Below are 18,087 nucleotides of genomic sequence, written 5' to 3'. Positions count from 1 at the left end.
CCGCCAATGATGCACTGAAGTGGTTTCGAATAGTCTCCCAGTACTCTTTCAAGATAGGGATGTGAGTGCGAGGCGTGCCAACCCAAGTCTTCCCCACACATCAAGTAGACTCATCCCCATCACCAGATGACGTCCTCGCATCAACAGCGTCAATTTAAATCCCTGGTCCCTGCTGGCCTCAAGCCCACTGAGCCAGGCGGCCACTTCTGCTCCAGCTATGATTAAGGTTCATTCCCCTCATTCCTTCCTAAGTTTTTTCTTTGACCAAAGCAAGCACTGTTCAAGAGGAACATTTGCATTCCCTTTCCCCCTTCCCCCAGGCAGACACTAAGGTGCCAAATGAAACTGAACACAAACATTCCAAAGTGGCTGTCACACAGAGCAGGCTTGTTTGGGAACACAAGGAGCTCCCGGCTCTTCCACCTTACCAAAGCTCCCAGGAGCCCGCGTCCAGAAGGTCAGAGTTCCACAGCACCCACCACCAAATTCTGTTGGTGAAAACCCAAATGCCCCTCCGGAGAAGCAGAGAGGCTGCAGATGGCAGGTGGAGCGAGTTCATTTCCCACCTGATCCATCCACAACTTCCCTAATTTCCCAGTGGGCAAGGACCTCAATAGTAACTAAGTGTCTGCTTTTTAACAGCCTACCTATACTAAGTCATCATCACCAACCCTACCAATAAGGATATTTCACATTTACAAATTATTTATAAAGAATTATATGTGTATATATGAGTAAGTGTGTGTGTCTGTGGGTGGCTACTCACCTGGTACTGGAGTACTATCTTTGGGTAGGAGTTGAATATTGGGAATACTGTGATGAGATGGCATCAATCTTTTAAAAAAAAAAAAACAATTACATGAAAGAAGGTAATGATCCAGGAGTTAAAGAGAATAAAGCAACTTCTACTGGAATTCTGAGGACAACCATCTCTTTGGGATGGAACCTTCAGGTGACGAGAGTCTGCACAATGTAGGCTGAAACTTGGCTCCTGCCTTGAAAGCAGCTCAAGCTAGATCAAGAGGGAAAAGATGGTTGAAGCAAATGGTTTACAGAGCACAGGGGTACATGAGGGCAATCCTGACTGTCAAGTTTGGACTTTGTTGTACAGAGAACAGATCAGTGCTGAAGGACCCATCAGAGGACTGAGCAGTATGATAGAAGGATGCACTGAGAAAGCATGGTAGAACAAGGTGAGCAGCTAAAGAGTACTAAGATGAGCCAGGAGAAAAGGAATGAGTGAGAACAACACAGAGAAGGGCTACAAGGAACTGAAGAGGCTGGGTTCCTGCAGCAAGGCTTGTGAGCAAAAGGAAGTGGGACCAACCCAATGGTTTTGTGACATCTACAAGTACAGCAAAGAAATTCCACGGAATACTCAAAGAAAAAGACAGTTGGGTGGGTTTTTTTTTTTTTTTACAATTTTGTTCACATGTTCATTTTAGAAAATTTAGAAAGCATAGAAAAGCATTAGAAAGTAAAAATCTAATAATTTTTATTAATATATATATATATTTTTTTACCTATTTGGGGTTTGGTTGTTTTTTTTTTAAGAATTGGCATCACATAGAACTTTTAAATCTGTTTTTGTTTAATGTCCTAACATTGACAATTATGCCTTCAATTAAAATGTTGTCAGAAGCCGGGAAGAAAAAGTCAGATTCTCCAATACAGCCTTCAGAGGGAATGTGGCAACGCGGACACCTTGATTCCAAATTTCTGGCCTCCAGAACAGTGAGAGAATGCATTTCTGCTGCTTTGAACCAACAACAACAAAAGTAAATATATGCATATACATATACATCCTTTAAAAACATGGCCTTTCATGGCTACTTATTATTCTCTTTCAGAAATTATACCATGATTTACTTTAGCAATGTCCCTGGGTAAGACATCGAAGAGTCTTTATGACTGTTCACTATCAGAAGTAACTAATTCACGAACATACCTTGCCATATAATAGCAAAGTCCTCCAGAAAGCTGCATTAATTTGCGTCACCTTACAGTACACATCAGCGCCCACTGTCTTGCCTCATCACCAACACTGAATTCATTCTGTCCGTGAAGCACAAATTCATACGAACCCACAAAAACCGTATGAAAGCAACTCTGAAAAGAACCTCTACCCTATCAAACGATCCACCCAACAACAAAAATGCCATGGGGAAACAAAGACTGCACAAGAACACAAGGGTTTATGAGGGAAATTTTAAAACTACTGGAAAAACAGCTCAAAAGCACATGCCATATTTGCAGGCTTCTTTAGCAGCATTTTACTAGGAGGTCATTGTGCTTTCCTTTTAGAACTATCACCAAAGCCTCTTCAAAGGCTGAAATAGGTTTGTTATACTAGATTTGATTTGGAATAACAGACTCCAGACGTGGTTGAACTGTTTAAGAGTATTGAGTCTTTGCCCAAGTCATAATGTAGATTATCTTAAGGCCCACTTGAAAGCTTGAGGCTGCCATCCTAAACTGACATGGTAGCCTTTCTGTGGGCCAACTGGAGGAAACAATTTTCTTCATGACCCCAATATTTGGGCAAGATTACTAAGCACTTTTTTTTTTTAAAGGCTTTTTGGTTTTTAATCTCTACACCCAAGGAGGGGCTCAAACTCATGGCCCTGAGATCAAGAGTCACATGCTCTTCCCACTGAGCTAGCCAGGCACCCCACTAAACCCTTTAAAAGGAAAGTGAGGTAAAGATTTGTATTAGCTTGTAAAGAACCAACTGTACATGATTCCTGCCCAACATCTGCCAAGTATCTTTTCAGTCAACATCGCAACAATGTCAACTTTTTTGCTTTTCTAGTTTTAAGTACAAGGAAGTTCAAATCAATTTAAGGAAAGATTGCTGTTTACCACTGGTGCTTCAACATAATAAAACACCTTTAAGAAAGGATTTGGGATCAGCCTGAAAAATGCTCAATGACCTGGCTAAAAGCAAAAGCAAAACCAAATTGCGTATTTATCGGATTTCAAAAAAAAATTGTTTTGAAAATTAAGGGACCAAAAATAAATTTCTATCTACTACCAGATAGAGAAAGTCTTGATACATAAAGCTCAACAAGACAAACGGAGTCTGCTCTACATATGTTTACTGATTTTTAATAAAGTCTAGTCCAGTTCAAATCGCCAAAGGTGTTTAAAGAGAATATTGCCTGGTCCAAAGCTAGATGCAAAATTCTAGAATTTTATCAACTGTAAAATGATGTAAGAAATTATCTAATGCCCTATACATAAGCCCTATAAATCTCAGATTCCAGTTAAGATTTTGACAACTGGCTTCTTTAAAGGGACATGTTGTAGAGAAACAAGCACACAGGAAGCCAGAAGGCCAGATGTATTATCTTTTACAGCTAGCTAGCAAAATCTTAAAAAGGATTTTTCCTCAAAGCTTTCAATACTATCCAACGCAGAAGTCTATGTCCTGTCCAAGTTCTCAGACCCCAAAAAGCTACAGAAATTCTCCTCAATCCTGGGCCGTTCGTTCTATACAGTTGGAACCAAACAAGTGTTTCGGTATCAATTATTTCAGAGTATGCTTTAAAAGCTCTCATACAGGGCTAAAATGTACTGGAAGATAAAAGGAACTCATTTGAAAAAATAGAGGAAAAAAAAAAACCTTGGATTCTATGAAGTGGTAGAGAAAGCCTAAATTGCTCTGATGTTCTAGGAAATAAACTATTTTCTCTTAATGATGATTGGACTTGCTTTTCCAAGTCAGCTCAATGGCCACCAGAAACGACAACAAAACACATTTTCCCCCTCTCTTGTCATTATGGGTATATACATTTTATATGTGTGTGTTCTGTATACTGGAATCCTCAGCCAAGGCTTTTAAATGTGTTTGAGAACAAATTGCTGTTCGCTGGGTGGGCAGGGAAAGGGTCCAGTGTGGTGGTTTTTGTATAACGCTGAGCACATTAATGGGATTCACCAAATACCATATTTATTTTACTTGTGGCTTTCAGGGTTAGGAAAAAAAAAAAGAGGTTAGAGTTTATCAAAAACAAAACAAACTCAAAACAGAGAATTAGCGCAAAATTACCTGCATCACTCAAGGCCTATTTCCTTTCTTCTCCTGAATGTTTAACATTATAAACCCTCTCTCTTCATGGGGTATCTGTCTTTATACTCCACCTCTGGTACAACTTGGGTTCTAAACTCTTCCTAACCGTCCACTTAGTTTTAAAATAACTGTCTCGCCAAAACTGCTGACCCGTCGTAGAGCCACATGCTGTTGCCTCCTGAAAAAGGCACATGGTCAGGGCAAAAGAACAGGTAAGAGGCAGTAACTCTGTACTAAGCTCACCTGCGGTTCTACTCATACACAACTTCACACATTAAGGCGCCCCAGGAACGGGGCGGACAACACCTCAGTCCTGGTAGCAGTGAGGCTGAGATGGGTTACGTGAAAAATGCGATTTTTTTTCTCTACTTAATTTTCTCAAGTTAAGTAGGTTATGGTTTTGGAACACTTAAACCTCTTCTGCTACCTACTAAAAGAAAAAAAAAAAAAAAGCCTTTGGGTCTGCCTGATTAACTTTTCCATTTACAAGAATTCTCAATTGGGTGAGCAGAGAAAGATGGTTTCACACCATACAGTCTTACCCTTAAAAATAAACAGACTGCCCATCTAAGTGAAATAGAAAGGTTTCTGAAGCAATTGGTGTGTTAGGTGAATTAGTTAAATATAGCAACTCCTTAGAGAAGCACACTCGTCATTTTTAAAATTTTATTTCAAGGGTAGGAAAAATAAATAGAGCAGTCAGTAAGATTTAAGAAAAAAAAAGTGGAACTTGCAATTCAGGTCTCGGACTCTCTGAAAAGAGGGGAATATCAGTAGTCCTAAAGAACTAGCATGTAAATAACACTTTTCAAAATAATAGTTTAAAATAAAAAGCACAATTACCCTCAGGTGTGAAGGCAATTTTCAGCTTACTGCAATTCAGGTGGGTTGCCCCATACAAATGGGCTTAAGAGTAAAATCTTGTGTTTTGCACTGATTTGCATGGTCTTAAGTCCCTCTATCTTCATTTAAATAGTTCCCTTTCCACAAGTGGACAATGTGCTGAGGACTTAAAAGTACTATTTAAATCCTCCCCAACGTTTGGTTTCACTATCAGAATCTTAGTCTGCACGCAACACGTTATCTCCATAATAATCTCAACATCCTAACCGCTTTACAATCAGTTTACCATTCTGTTAACATTATATATATTGGAATACAAGACCTCTAAGAATGCCTTACAGGTCTTATCTAGATGCATACTTTCCTGCATCTCCACACAAGTTCTTTTTAGAATGTTTAAGAACTCAGCTATGAGGGATCCTAAAAAGTAGGCGAAAAAAGTATTGTTTCTTGGACTCCAGATTACGTACCTGCAGGAACAAAGCCATTTAAAAGGATACCACAAATATCCTAACTACAAAATTCTGAAACGTCTGTTCAGGGTGTTCCCTCCCACAGTTAAATTTTGTTTCTACCAACGGAACGCACCGCCGCCGCAACATTTTTAACGTTGTTACGGACGCACCACATAAAATTTACGCTCAGAAGTCAAAGTCCCATTAAAGGAGCCCAAGATGATCGCTTGGTGAATTGTAAAGTTTTAAACTCTTATTCGCCCCGCCCCCCACATCGCCCCTAAATTTACAAAACCTAATCACCCACATTCGGGGTCTTTGACTCATCAGAGAAGAATGCAGCTGATGAGTTATCTATTAATCCAAAATGCCTCAGCTGGAAAGATATTTCACCAAGAACTTTTAACATTGAAAGGGAGGGGGCAGGGAACAGAAGGTGTCTTTTAACGAGAACTTTCCCCGAGTTCTTTCCTTACACCGCACAAACACACCCCTCAACTTCCCAGTCCCGGTCGCAGAATTAAGTCCTGACCCTCCGGGTCCCAATAAACTGAGGTCACCCAGGAGTCAGCTCTCGATTCCGCTTTTAAAATCCCACGCAAACAAAGCTGAGCATTATACTTACAAAAGTCTCCGAAAAGTCCTCAAAGTTACGCAGTCTTAAGAACCCACAAAAACACGCTCTCCGAAGAGAACCCCCCCTCCCGGGGCCACAGTTTGGGGCTGTGCCTCGGGGCGAGGGCAATTGCCAAACCCTCGGCTGCGGCGCCCCGGGGCCGGCGTCCGAGCCCCGCCGGCCGGCCGCCCGCACACGGGAGAAAGCCCGCGGCCGGCGCCCCAGGTCGTACCCCCGCCGCAGCGAGCCCCTCCGTACCTCTTCCTCCTGAAGGTTGGCCTCGTTCGGGGTGTTCTCCTTCTCGGCTTTGCCGCCGTTGTTCATCTTCCCGGTCCTTCCTCGCCGGGCAGGGCTGGGGCGCGGGGCTGGGCGAGGGCGCGCTCGCCCACTTTTCCCTTCCCCGGGCGCCGGGGCTCCCTCGGGCGGGCGCCGCGGGCTGCGGGGGCTGGAGCCGGGGCAGCGGCGGCTCGGGCTCCCGCGGCTAGGCGAGACTGCGGCGGCGGGCGACCCAGGAAGTGCGAGGGACAGACGGGGTAGGGCGAGGCGCGAGCCGACTGGGAAGGGGACGGAGACAATCGGGACCCGGGAGGGAGACCTGGTGAGGGAGGGCGGGCGCGAGGGAAGGAAGGAAGGAAGAAAGGATGGGGCGAGGGCGCGCGTCCCAGGAGGGAGCCCAGAGAGTTGACGATGTGGCCAAGCAGGGGCTGGGGGCGGCCGCTGCCGGAGCCTAGCGGGGGCCGGAGGGAGGGGGCGAGGGGTGCCCAGACCGAAGGAGGAGGTGGTGCGGGGCGCGGGCCGCGGCTGGGACGCTGGGACCCGGAGAGTGCGCGCTCCAGGCAGGCTCTGGGAAGTACGGGATCCAAGCAGCTCCCTTTCTCTCGCTTCCCTCCCTCCCCTCTCTCCTCCCTCTCCTCCTCCTCCTCCTCCCCCCCCCTCCGCCCTCCCTAGACGTGGGCTGCCGGCTTTAGCCCGGAGGGACGGGACGCGGGACGGAGAAGCCCCCCGCGGGAGGAGGGGCTGCGCCGGGGGCGGCTGCCCCGCGGCCGGATGGCGCGCGCCGGGGAGGGGCCGCGGGCGGCAGGCGGAAGCGGCCGACCCCCAGCCCCCCGACTCGGCGGTAGGTCGGAGGGCGAGGGCAGAGGCGCGGGAGGGAGGCTGGGTCCTCCCGCTTCCCCGGCCCCTGGGGGCCCCGGCAGCCCGGCTGCGCCGGAGTTGGCGAACTCGCGTAGCGGCGCGCGCCGGCTCGGAGAGGGGCTTCGGGGAGCCAGGCCGGGCCAGCGCGACGCCGGGGAAGCGTGATGGGCTACTGCTGTTGGCTTGCTGCCCGCGGGGATTCGCACCCCTATCCCTAAGCCAGCCCCTCCCTTTCAGTGCCGGCTCAGACCTATTTCCTCCCTTCCTGGTTGGCAGCTTGAAATGACAGGATGCGAGAGAACGAGCGACGTCCGGGGGCAGCCGGCTCCGGGCCGGCGTTTTCAGGGCACAGCTTCAAACCCACCTCCAGCGCCGGGTTCTCGCAAACCTCGCAGCCTCCGCGCGCCGGCCTTCGCTCTCCGCTAGGCTTCACGGGCCCCCTGCTCAGGCTCCTGTCAACGGCCCTTAGCAGACCGTTCTGGAATTATTTGTTTACCTGGCTGCCTCCCTCACTCTCCTGGGAGAGCCTTCCCGCCAGACAACAACACCGTGCCCTGTTTCTCTTTATAATCCCACGGCTATTTAAATACGCTACCTGTATACAGTAGGCACTCAAATCTTTGTTGGCTAAGTGAATATTCCTCACAGCGATCCGAACTGGAGGCCAACACAGATGATCTTCACAGGGTCAAAGCAGCTTAAAGAGAGAGGGCTCAGTACTGTGGGAGGTTCGCGCACAACGCCTGTTTACGCGCCAACCTCGGAAGGATTGCGAGGTTTCGGTTTCCTCACCTGTGAAATGGAGTAGAGTTACCTCCCAGGGGGTTGCAATTAAAGGAGATGACAGGTTGGTAGAGCTGTAGCACCCAGCACCCATTCCTGCCCAGTTTAAGGTTACAGAACATGGAAGTTAGCATTATCATTAAGGAAATTTCCATTTTTCCAGGGCCATAGAGAGCTTCTCCATTCCGGTATCATAAACACATAAATTTAAAACTGCATATATCAGTAGGTTCTCCCTCACTTCCCACGCCCAGGAATTCTCTCACACAGCACCAATCACAATTTCTATTTATTTGCTTGCCTCACTGTTTATCTCTCTCTGCCCCCTTCCTCCCCCCCCCCCACATTCTTCACGCTATACTGGTTTAAGTGCTGCTGGGAGTGGGGTGGGGGTGGGAATGGAGATAAGGCTCCTGCTTTTAAGGACTTTAAACTGGTGTTGTGGAGACAAGATACCCAAAACAACTCCACGGCACCATGATCAGGGATCCTGGTTCAAATCGCAGAAAGCAATGAAAATACTTGTGTGAAGAGCATTGTGAAGAAAAAAAGAGTGGCGATGCTTCCATTCACCTCTTGGGTTTTTCTTGGGGTGGGAGGGGGGGGGGGGGGTCTGAAGATTTTGATAAAGATTGAATTGCTGTCATGATGTCATGCCTCTCTACGGGGGTGGGGGGTGGGGGTAGTGTATCCTGGATGAAAATAAGCCAAGAATCTGTTGAACTTGCAATTGAAGTTCGGAAGAGGCAGGGGCCACACAGTTGATCTAGAAACTTGGACAGCCCTTTCCACTCCCAGTCCCTCCCTCAGTTACATAAGGAACCACGAGGGGGCAATGTCTTCCTGAGCAGTGGCTGAGTGGTGGTCTTGGGCCCCGGATCCACCAAAGCCGCCAGCACTTTGCCCTCCTTGGCCCTGGCCTGGTACGGAATACGCTCCACAGAAAGATATTGTCTTGCTGGAGCCTGGCAAAGGCCCAAGAAAAATGACAATTGATCTAGTCATTGATGGTTCCAGACTCCTCTTGTGAGTAGGTGGAAGATGTTGTGTGATTCCAGGACGCTGCTGCTACCCCCATCCAGGGAAATGTGGCTTAATTCCAAACATAGAAGCTGATTCCTTTGTCTTTAAGCCAAGCCAGCACTTTGTCCATTGTTAAAAGTCAAAAACCTCTGGGATAAAAAAACGAAAATAAGGGCTATGAGAGGATCTTTGTCTGATGTGTTCATTGTTGTGTTCCCAACATCTAGAGAGTGTCTAACACATAGTAGGCACTCGGTGGTTATTTTTGAATGAATGAACACATTAAGTCTTATCAGATATTGATTTTCAACCTTGAATGACATTATCAGATCCTTCCAAGACCCTTCAGGAGGGACTGAATTAGGAGAGGTGTCTCAGCATGGAGACCCACCACAAGGGCACTAGGCAGATTCTGGTAGTGGTCTGTAGTCAATATTTTACAGGGGGAGACCCTACCTAGATAGAGAGCTTGCTCAGAATGAGACAACTGATGAGATTTCAAAAATAAATAAAATCACACCACTCAACTAGTCACCTAATGCATCAGGCAGTTAACGATACAGCAGGGAGGTCTGGAACATATATCAACGGTGAGCATGAAATTCAAGGTGTTTTCAGAAAAGTATATGGGATGGGGGTAATACGCCACGAAAAGAGGGACTCCTGTTTCCTGTCCTTTCCATGAAGAATGGTGTAGACTTACTTGGAAGAAAGTAGGGTCATACATTACCAACAAACCCCCCTGAAATTCTGTAAATAGACTTTGGCTGTTGATGAAACTTTAGTGAGAGGAAAGAAATTGTTCAGGATATAAGTGATCTTTATGACCTGTTTATTACTTTAAAGCAAGAAAGTTTCAAAAGTGAGAACTCAGGAGCACAATTTCCAGACACATCAGGAGTTACAAGACAACAAAGGGATTTTGTATCCTAAAAATATAGGGCTAATGACCACGAAACATCTGCCTTCTCCCCTGCCCACTGCTTTACCACATTGCTTCTAGCCTACAAGCTTACATGCTAGATTGAAAGGGGAATGTTGCATGCACCTGTAGTTTTATGCCTTATCTCTGTTTCTTGGGCAGTGTTCATTTTGAGGTTTGCTTTAAGAAATCCAAACCTAGGGCGCCTGGGTGGCTCAGTTGGTTGAGCGACTGCCTTCGGCTCAGGTCATGATCCTGGAGTCCCGGGATCGAGTCCCGCATCAGGCTCCCTGCTCGGCAGGGAGTCTGCTTCTCCCCCTGACCCTCCCCACTCTCATGCTCTCTCTCTCAAATAAATAAATAAAATCTTAAAAAAAAAAAGAAATCCAAACCTATAATTACGTCTTCAGTGTTTGTCTCTGGGAATTGCAGACATTAAAGATCTATTTTGAGGTATTTTGCAGGGCAGGGGTCATGTACCTGTTAGCACTCCAGCAGAAAGCTACAGGATCTACCACATGGGTTGTGAATATCTGTTCACACTTTTGCATCCTCTGCTCGACCCAGAAAGTTCTCAAGGCCAGAGGCTATGTTTTATTGGGTTTTTGTCATCCTTGACATCGCTCTCTCTCTCTCTCTCTCTCTCCACCCCCACCCATCTGCAGGCCATCATCATCTTCCCCTGATTTTATTCATTACGTTTTGTGGCTTTAAAAAACACAGCACTGTATATACCATTCCACAGTGTGCAGTTCAGTAGTGCGAGGTATACTCACATTGTTGTGACACATCCTCTTGATTTTTACCTCCTAAATAGTTGTGAAATTCAATCACTTCCTTCTAATCATTTGTGGAAACCCATGCAGCCACGTGGAGAGGCCCACGTGGAAGAGAACGAGGTCCCGGGCTCACAGCTCCCGCTGAGCTCTTGGCAGACAGCTGGTACCAATTGCCAGCCTTGTGAGCGAGTTCTCTTGGGAGTGGATCCTCCAGCCCTGGTTGAGCTGCGCCAGCTCACGCCACATGGAAGAGACATGAGCTGTCTTCAGAGTCGTGCCCAAACTGCAAAACTGTTAGCAAAAAAGTGAATGCTGTTGTTTTAAAACACTAAGTTTTAGGGTGTTTTCTTATACAGCAATAGATAACTCAAATGTAATTGCATACCTAGAGGCGAGGTCCCGATGTATAGAAACCTAGAACAGGCGGCAGTGGCTCTGGGACCAGGTAGAGGATGGAAGCTGGAAGAACACTGAGGAGTCTACTAGCGGAGAGCATTACGAAGGGGCAGTGAGTATTGTTATTAGAGGCTGGAGAGAGGGGGCTCCACTTATCTATTGGAAAAATGATTAGCTAAACTAGCTTGCCGTTACATGAAAGACAGAAAAGATACCTAATGAACACGTGGATCTGGCTAAGGAGCTATTTGGATAGATGGTAAAAAGGTTGAAGAATTTCTTTCAGATGCTTATGATATAGTATAAGAGAAGTGAGATGAGCCAAAAAAAAAGGGGGGGGGCACTGCTCCGTTTTCCATCTGAATTTAGAGGAAACATAAAGAAGCCGGGACTTGCTGGATTTGAAATAAAACTGTCATTTCTAGCCTCTCCAGAGGACAAAACCATCAAAATAAGAAATGGCCTCAGGGCCGAGGTCAAATCCAGGGTGCTCTCAGGAAAATATGGCCTTAGGTAAAGTTCAAGACAAGGGTACAGCTGTGGCAGGCAGCCTCCACCATGGCCCCCAATGGTCCCTCCTTCCTGGTATTCAAGCCCTTGTGTCATCCTCTCCCCTTGAGTGTGAGCTGGACCCAGTGACTTGCTTTTCATGAATAGAGTCTGGCAAAAGTGATGGATATCACTTCCAAGATTAGATTAAGAGAGACAATGACTCCCTTTTTACACACCCTCTCCTTGCTCTCTCACTTGCTGCCCTTGATGGAAGCCAGCTACCATGATGCCAGTAGCCCTATGGAGAGGCCCATGTGACAAGGAGCAATGGACGCTTCCATCCAAGCACCAGCAAGGAAATGGCGCTTTCGATCCAACAACCCACAAGGGACTGAATCCTGCCAACAACCATGTGAGCAAGCTTGGAAGTGGATCTTCCCTAAGTGCAGCCTTAGATGAAATGAGACCTGTTAGGGACTGAATGTTTGTATCCCCCCAAAATTTATATTATGAAGCCCTAACCCCCCGTGTGATGGTATTAGGGCCTTTGGGAGGTAATTAGGTTTAGATGAGGTCATGAGGGTGGAGCCCCCGGGATGGGATTAGGGCCCTTGTAAGAGATAAAAGAGACATCAGAGCTTTTGCTCTCTGGCTTGTGAGGATAGTGAGAAGATGGCCATTTACGAGCCGGGAAGAAGCCACTCACCAAGAACTAGACTGCCTGGCACCTTGATCTTGGACTTCCCAACCTCCAGAACTGGGATATTTTGTTATGGTAGCTGAGCTGACTAAAACAAGACCATAGATAGCCCCAGCTGACACCTTGGTTGGTGCCTTTGAGAGACCTTGAGGCAGAGGGACCCAGCTAAGCAGAGCCCTAGATTTCTAACCAACAGAAACTGTGAGATAATAAAAGATTGCTGTTTTAAGCCATTACGTTTGGGTAACTTGTTACACAGCAATAGATAAATTGATAGCTCTGAAAGATTTAAGGTGGTACCTCATAGATCCTTTCAACTAGATAGCAGGGCTTCTAAGAATCTAGATGGTGTTGTCCACAGCAGTCTCACACTGGCCCAATGTAGAGAAGGGCCTCCCTTAGAAAGAAATGGGAGTATGGCTTTTGCCTAAGGGAGATGATAAGAAATCTATGGCTTTTAAGGATCTCCACTAGCTTGCACTGAAGTAGAGACTGTGCATAATGAAGAGGCTTCCAGAGCTTCAACTTCAAAGGCAGGAAGCAGGCTGAGGAAGCTACTCATCTGCAATTACGGGCTATTTCCAAAAGAGGGCATGACTCAAGATGGAGCAAAAAGGGGCACCTGGGTGGCTCAGTCCATAAAGCGTCTGCCTTCAGCTCAGGTCATCATCCCAGGGTCCTGGGATCGAGTCCCGCATCAGGCTCCCTGCTCAGTGGGGAGCCTGCTTCTCTCTCTACCTCTGCCTCTGTGCTCTCTTACTCAAATAAATAAGTAAAATCTTAAAAAACAAAAAAAGATGGCGCAAAAAGCCCCTGAGAATCATTTTCAAAGAGAAGGAGTAGGCCAAATTAAGGAACTGATGTTGGGGAGCCCAGGTGGCTCAGTTGGTTAAGCATCCAACTCTTGGTTTCAGCTCAGGTCATGATCTCAGGGTCATGATCTTAAAGTCATAAGATCGAGTCCCACATCAGGCTCCATGCTCAGTGCAGAGTCTGTTTATCCCTCTCCCTCCTCCTCTACTCTTCTCCCTGCTCACTCTCTTTCTTTATATATAAAATTAATGAATACATAAAATCTTAAAAAAAAAAGGAACTGATGTCATTTGACCAGTCGGATTTCGGAATTGCTATGGATCACTTTCATGTCCCTCTTGTTTTGTCCCCTTTTTGAATGGGAGTGTCTATTATAGGTTTTCTGTCCCTACCTTACCATTAGATGTTGGGTGTGTGAAAGAGACAGATACTTTGTCTCTTCGGTTCACTGGTCTTCAGATCAAGAGGATCCATGTCTGAGGAGCCATAGTCAAGGGATGACACCCAAGGAGCCACATCTGCCCTTGAACCCCATTTAGAAGCTGATATCCTAGACCAGGGGTTGGCAAACTTTTTCTGGATAGAGCCAGATAGTAAATATTTGAGGCTTTGCAGGTCACATGTGTGATTGTTCTCACATATTCTTGTGTTGTTGTTTTTTTATAACCCTGTAAAAATACAAAACCGTTCTTATCACAGGGGCTGTACAAAAATAGTCCACAGGTTGGGTTTGGCCCTCATGCTGTGGTTTGCTCACCCCTGTCCTAGACGATGAACTGATATATAATGGTATGGATATTTTCATATCTTAGGGGAGGAGATAAGTGTATTTTTCACATGGGAGGGACATGTATTGTTGTGGCCATATGGTAAATGGTGGTAGCTAGTCTTCAAATATGGCCCACCCCAAATTTCACCTTTTTGTACATGCATGTCACTCTTGCCATCAAGAGTTGTAGCTTATGTGTCCTCCTCTTGAATCTGAGCGGGGCCTGTTTCTGCTTTGACGAATAGAGTGTGGAGAAAATGACATTCTGGGAATTCTGAGCCCAAGCATTAAAGATTTCTGGCAGCTTCTGCTTCCTCCCTCTTGGAACCCGGCTTTCATGTAATGAGAGATCCCAAGCAGCCACCTAGAGAGGCCCACATGGAAGAAATTCAAGCCCTAGCCATCTTCCCAGACCCCATCACACACAGTTTCATCTGAGCTGCCTACAACAGGCCAGCGCCAGCAACCAGCCTTCTGAGTGAGCCATCTTGGAGGTAGATCCTCTATATTGAGCCATCCCAGCTGACATCACATGGAACAGAGACAAGCTGTTGTGTCAGAATCCTGACCAAACTGTAAACACTCTTGTGAGCGAATTAATGATTATCCTTTTAAGCCGCTAGGTTTGGGGGTGGTTACTTATGTAGCAATATATAATGAAATCACTGGGGTAGGGAACAATGTAAGCAAGGCTCCGGAAACCAGAAAGCCCTGCGCATTCTCAAGGATAAGCAAGGAGAGTAACCCTTGACGCAAGAGTTCTATCTATAAAACAAAAATCACAAATGTCATTTCTAGCATAAGACACTTCCTGCTGGGAGATAGTAAAGTGGAAATATATAGATGGTCCCTTCAGAACTTTATTTTTTTTTAATAAAGATTTTATTTATTTTGACAGAGAGAGAGAGAGAGAGAGCAGCGAGAGAGTGAACACAAGCAGGGGGAGTGGGAGAGGGAGAAGCAGGCTCCCCGCTGAGCAGAGAGCCCAGATGTAGGGCTCCATCCCAGGACCCTGGGATCATGACCTGAGCCGAAGGCAGACGCTTAACGACTGAGCCACTCAGCCGCGCCCCCCTTCAGAACTTTAATAAAACCTGCTGACTATGATGAGGATAAGTTGAAAACAACAAAGCCAGAGTGAGGTGTGGCTCTGGGGCAGTTGGCGAGCCACTCTTATAATTAAGTGACTTTTCCTATCACCAACTTTGTAGCATATGTAACTTGAATTTGTGCTTCCGGAAAATAATAAATTAGCAATGCCTCCGGCGTTTTGGAGAGTCACTTATAAATAATCAAAGGTCAAATGCTAAATTTAACGTTTTTTTAATGTCTACCACAGTCTAACTTGTCTGGAATGTGGAGAAACCGTGAGTGTTAGGAGGTAAGGCTGAGGACGTAGTTCATTTAGTCATTATTAAGAATTGCCGTTCAGAAAGAAATCTTTAATGGCTAGTGAAGGAGATTTGAGTAACGTAGATTTTTTTTCCACTGGACAAGCGGTGAAAAAAGGATATGGAAATGAAAGCCATTTCCAAAGGGGAAGCTACATAATTTGACAAATGATTGGATGTAGAGGTTAAGGGAAAATAAGGCATTTCTACTAATAGCCAGGTTTCAAGGCTTCAAGGATTTGGTGATGCCAATTCCAAAAAGAAAGAAAACAAGAGGTTCAGAGAAGACCTGGTTGTATGGCTATGTAAGGAGGTCAGCATCAGGCATATGAGGTTTGCTAGTGTCAGGATTACACTGATGGTTGGAAAATGAGTCTGTAGGGAAGAAGCAGGAGATCATGTATTTATTTGAGTGCCATCTGAATTGAAATCATAGGTGAGCTTCAGCTTTGGAGATTAGAATCTTAGGAGATATCTATGCTTAGACAGGACAAGGAGAAAGACTTGCCAGAAAAGAGACAGACCAAGCAGTCAGATGTAAGAGAACAAGCCTGCTAATAAAAATACTAGAAGCTGGGGCACCTGGGTGGCTCAGTCATTAAGCGTCTGCCTTCGGCTCAGGTCATGATCCCAGGGTCCTGGGATCGAGCCCCACATTGGGTTCCCTGCTCGGCGGGAAGCCTGCTTCTCCCTCTCCCACCCCCCCTTCTTGAATTCCTTCTCTCGCTGTGTCTCTCTCTGTCAAATAAATAAATAAATAAAATCTTAAAAAAAAAAAATACTAGAAGCTGACAGCATCGGCCAGGGGACCGTGCTCCAAACTTTACATGGATTGTCATATTTTATTGTTTCACGATGGCAGGTTATGCATTTTTAAAAAAGATTTATTTATTTATTTGAGAGAGAGAGAGTGCACACACGCTGGTGTGAGGGAGAGAATCTCCAGCAGACTCCGTGCTGAGTGTGGAGCCCGCCTTGGGGCTGGATCCCAGGACCCTGAGACCATGACCTGAGCCAAAATCATGAGTCCGATGCTTACCTGACTGAGCCACCCAGGTGCCCCTACACGTACACATTTCGATCCACTCTGTTCCGAAACCTCTCATAAACACATGAAAAGGATCTGTTGTTGTCATCGTCATTATTTTAAGGCATAAACTAACAAGGATAAGGAGAATGAAAGAAAACAACAGCAATAGAGCTTGGGCAGCCTCAAAGCATATAGATAAATACGGAGAAGCTCCATCCTAAGTCTGATGGGAGAAAATTGAGAAGCAACCTTATGCTGAGGAATCTCCCCAAAGACCCAAGGCTTGACACCAGCAAGCACCTCACAAGCAAGAGTGAAAATGGGGTTCTCACCTGGAGGCTTGATTGAAGAAAATGGTTTGCACCCAGATTTCTCTTTTTCCCCCACATTTTATTATTCAATTAACATCTTAAAGTTTCTCCAATAAAGAAAAGCATTTCTCCATTTTTATTAGTTTGTTTCTCTTCATATGAGAAGTCTTATCAAATCAGCTTAAGTATAAAATAAATCCATAAATTTTTAAGAGGCAAAAAATAGGACTAATTATGTGAGATAAGCATCAGTGGCTGAAAACTTGCAAAACCAGATCGTGTGTGTGTGTGTGTGTGTGTGTAAATTTCAGGTCACATTAATCCTAAACATTGATATGATTTTACCCTAAGTGACCCACTTTACAACTTGTGCCTTTTTTGAGTATGACTGATTGTTGTGAATGTAAAGTGAATATTCTCTGACTGAAAAGGTTCAAAACTAGTGGCTGGATATGTTCCTCTTTTTTTTTTTTTTTAAAGATTTTATTTATTTGAGAGAGAGAATGAGAGAGAGAGTATGAGAGGGGGGAGGGTCAGAGGGAGAAGCAGACCCCCTGCCGAGCGGGGAGCCCGATGCGGGACTCGATCCCCGGACTCCAGGATCATGACCTGAGCCGAAGGCAGTCGCTCAACCAACTGAGCCACCCAGGCGCCCGGATATGTTCCTCTTGATCCAAGATGTTCTTTGAATGGTTTGTTTCAACCGATTTATTAATTGGTTTAATTGTTTTAAATTTGGTATTTAATTTTTAACATGTATTTTAAATGGCATTGTTATTTACTAATACTCTATACTTGCTTTTTCAATTAAACACATTTTATGAACATTTATTCATATCAAGACATTTAGGTGTTTCCTATCTCCTCTTTTTTTTTTTTTTTTTTTAGATTTTACTTATTTGACAGAGAGAGAGACCGCGAGAGAGGGAACACAAGCGGGGGAGTGGGAGAGGGAGAGGCAGGCTTCCCGCGGAGCAGGGAGCCCGATGCGGGGCTCAATCCCAGGGCCCTGAGATCATGACCTGAGCCAAAGGCAGACGCTTAACGACTGAGCCACCCAGGCGCCCCTCTATCTCCTCTTTTTTAAACTTTGTAGGATTCTGCTATGTAGGCACAAGTTCTGTATGGGTGTACATTTAAGTTGCTTCCAGGTACATAATGTTAAACAATGCTGTGGTGAACATCCACATCCAAATATCTTTGTACATTGCCTGATTATTTTCTTAGAATGCATTCTAAATAAATTACTAGGTTAGAGGGTGAGTTTAAGCGTTGATATTTATGGTTAGAAAGTTTATACAATTTACACTTGCTCCTACAACGTATGAGAGTACCCATTTCACTGCAACATTCCCAACATGGGAGAAACCTTTGTTCATTTTGCCAATCTGTTAGTGAAAAATATTACTCTTTTTTGGGTACATTTATTTGTTTATTTATTTATCTGAGAGAGCGCGCACACATGTGAGTGAGGGGGACAGAGGGAGAAGGAGAAAGAATCTTAAGCAGGCTCCATGCTCAGCACAGAGCCTGACATAGGGCTCAATCTCACGACCCC

General features: G+C 45.5%; 1 protein-coding gene across 4 annotated transcripts in view; it reads right to left on the bottom strand.

Annotated features, from left to right (window-relative positions):
* Positions 1–6,887, bottom strand: part of RBPMS (RNA binding protein, mRNA processing factor) — a 171,027-nt gene extending 164,140 nt beyond the window's left edge. For all 4 annotated transcript variants that reach the window (XM_021694105.2, XM_021694104.1, XM_044912829.1 and 1 more), the window contains exon 1: positions 6,245–6,887. In XM_021694105.2, coding sequence (XP_021549780.1) covers positions 6,245–6,310 — 66 coding nt within the window. In that variant the 5' untranslated portion in view covers positions 6,311–6,887. The remainder of the gene's footprint in view (positions 1–6,244) is intronic.
* Positions 6,888–18,087: the final 11,200 nt, after the last annotated feature.

The sequence above is a fragment of the Neomonachus schauinslandi genome, chromosome 2, assembly GCF_002201575.2.
Source record: "Neomonachus schauinslandi chromosome 2, ASM220157v2, whole genome shotgun sequence".
Classification (NCBI taxonomy): Eukaryota; Metazoa; Chordata; class Mammalia; order Carnivora; family Phocidae; genus Neomonachus; species Neomonachus schauinslandi.
Note: the sequence above shows the minus strand (reverse complement) of the source record. Positions and strands in the feature narration are given on the sequence as shown.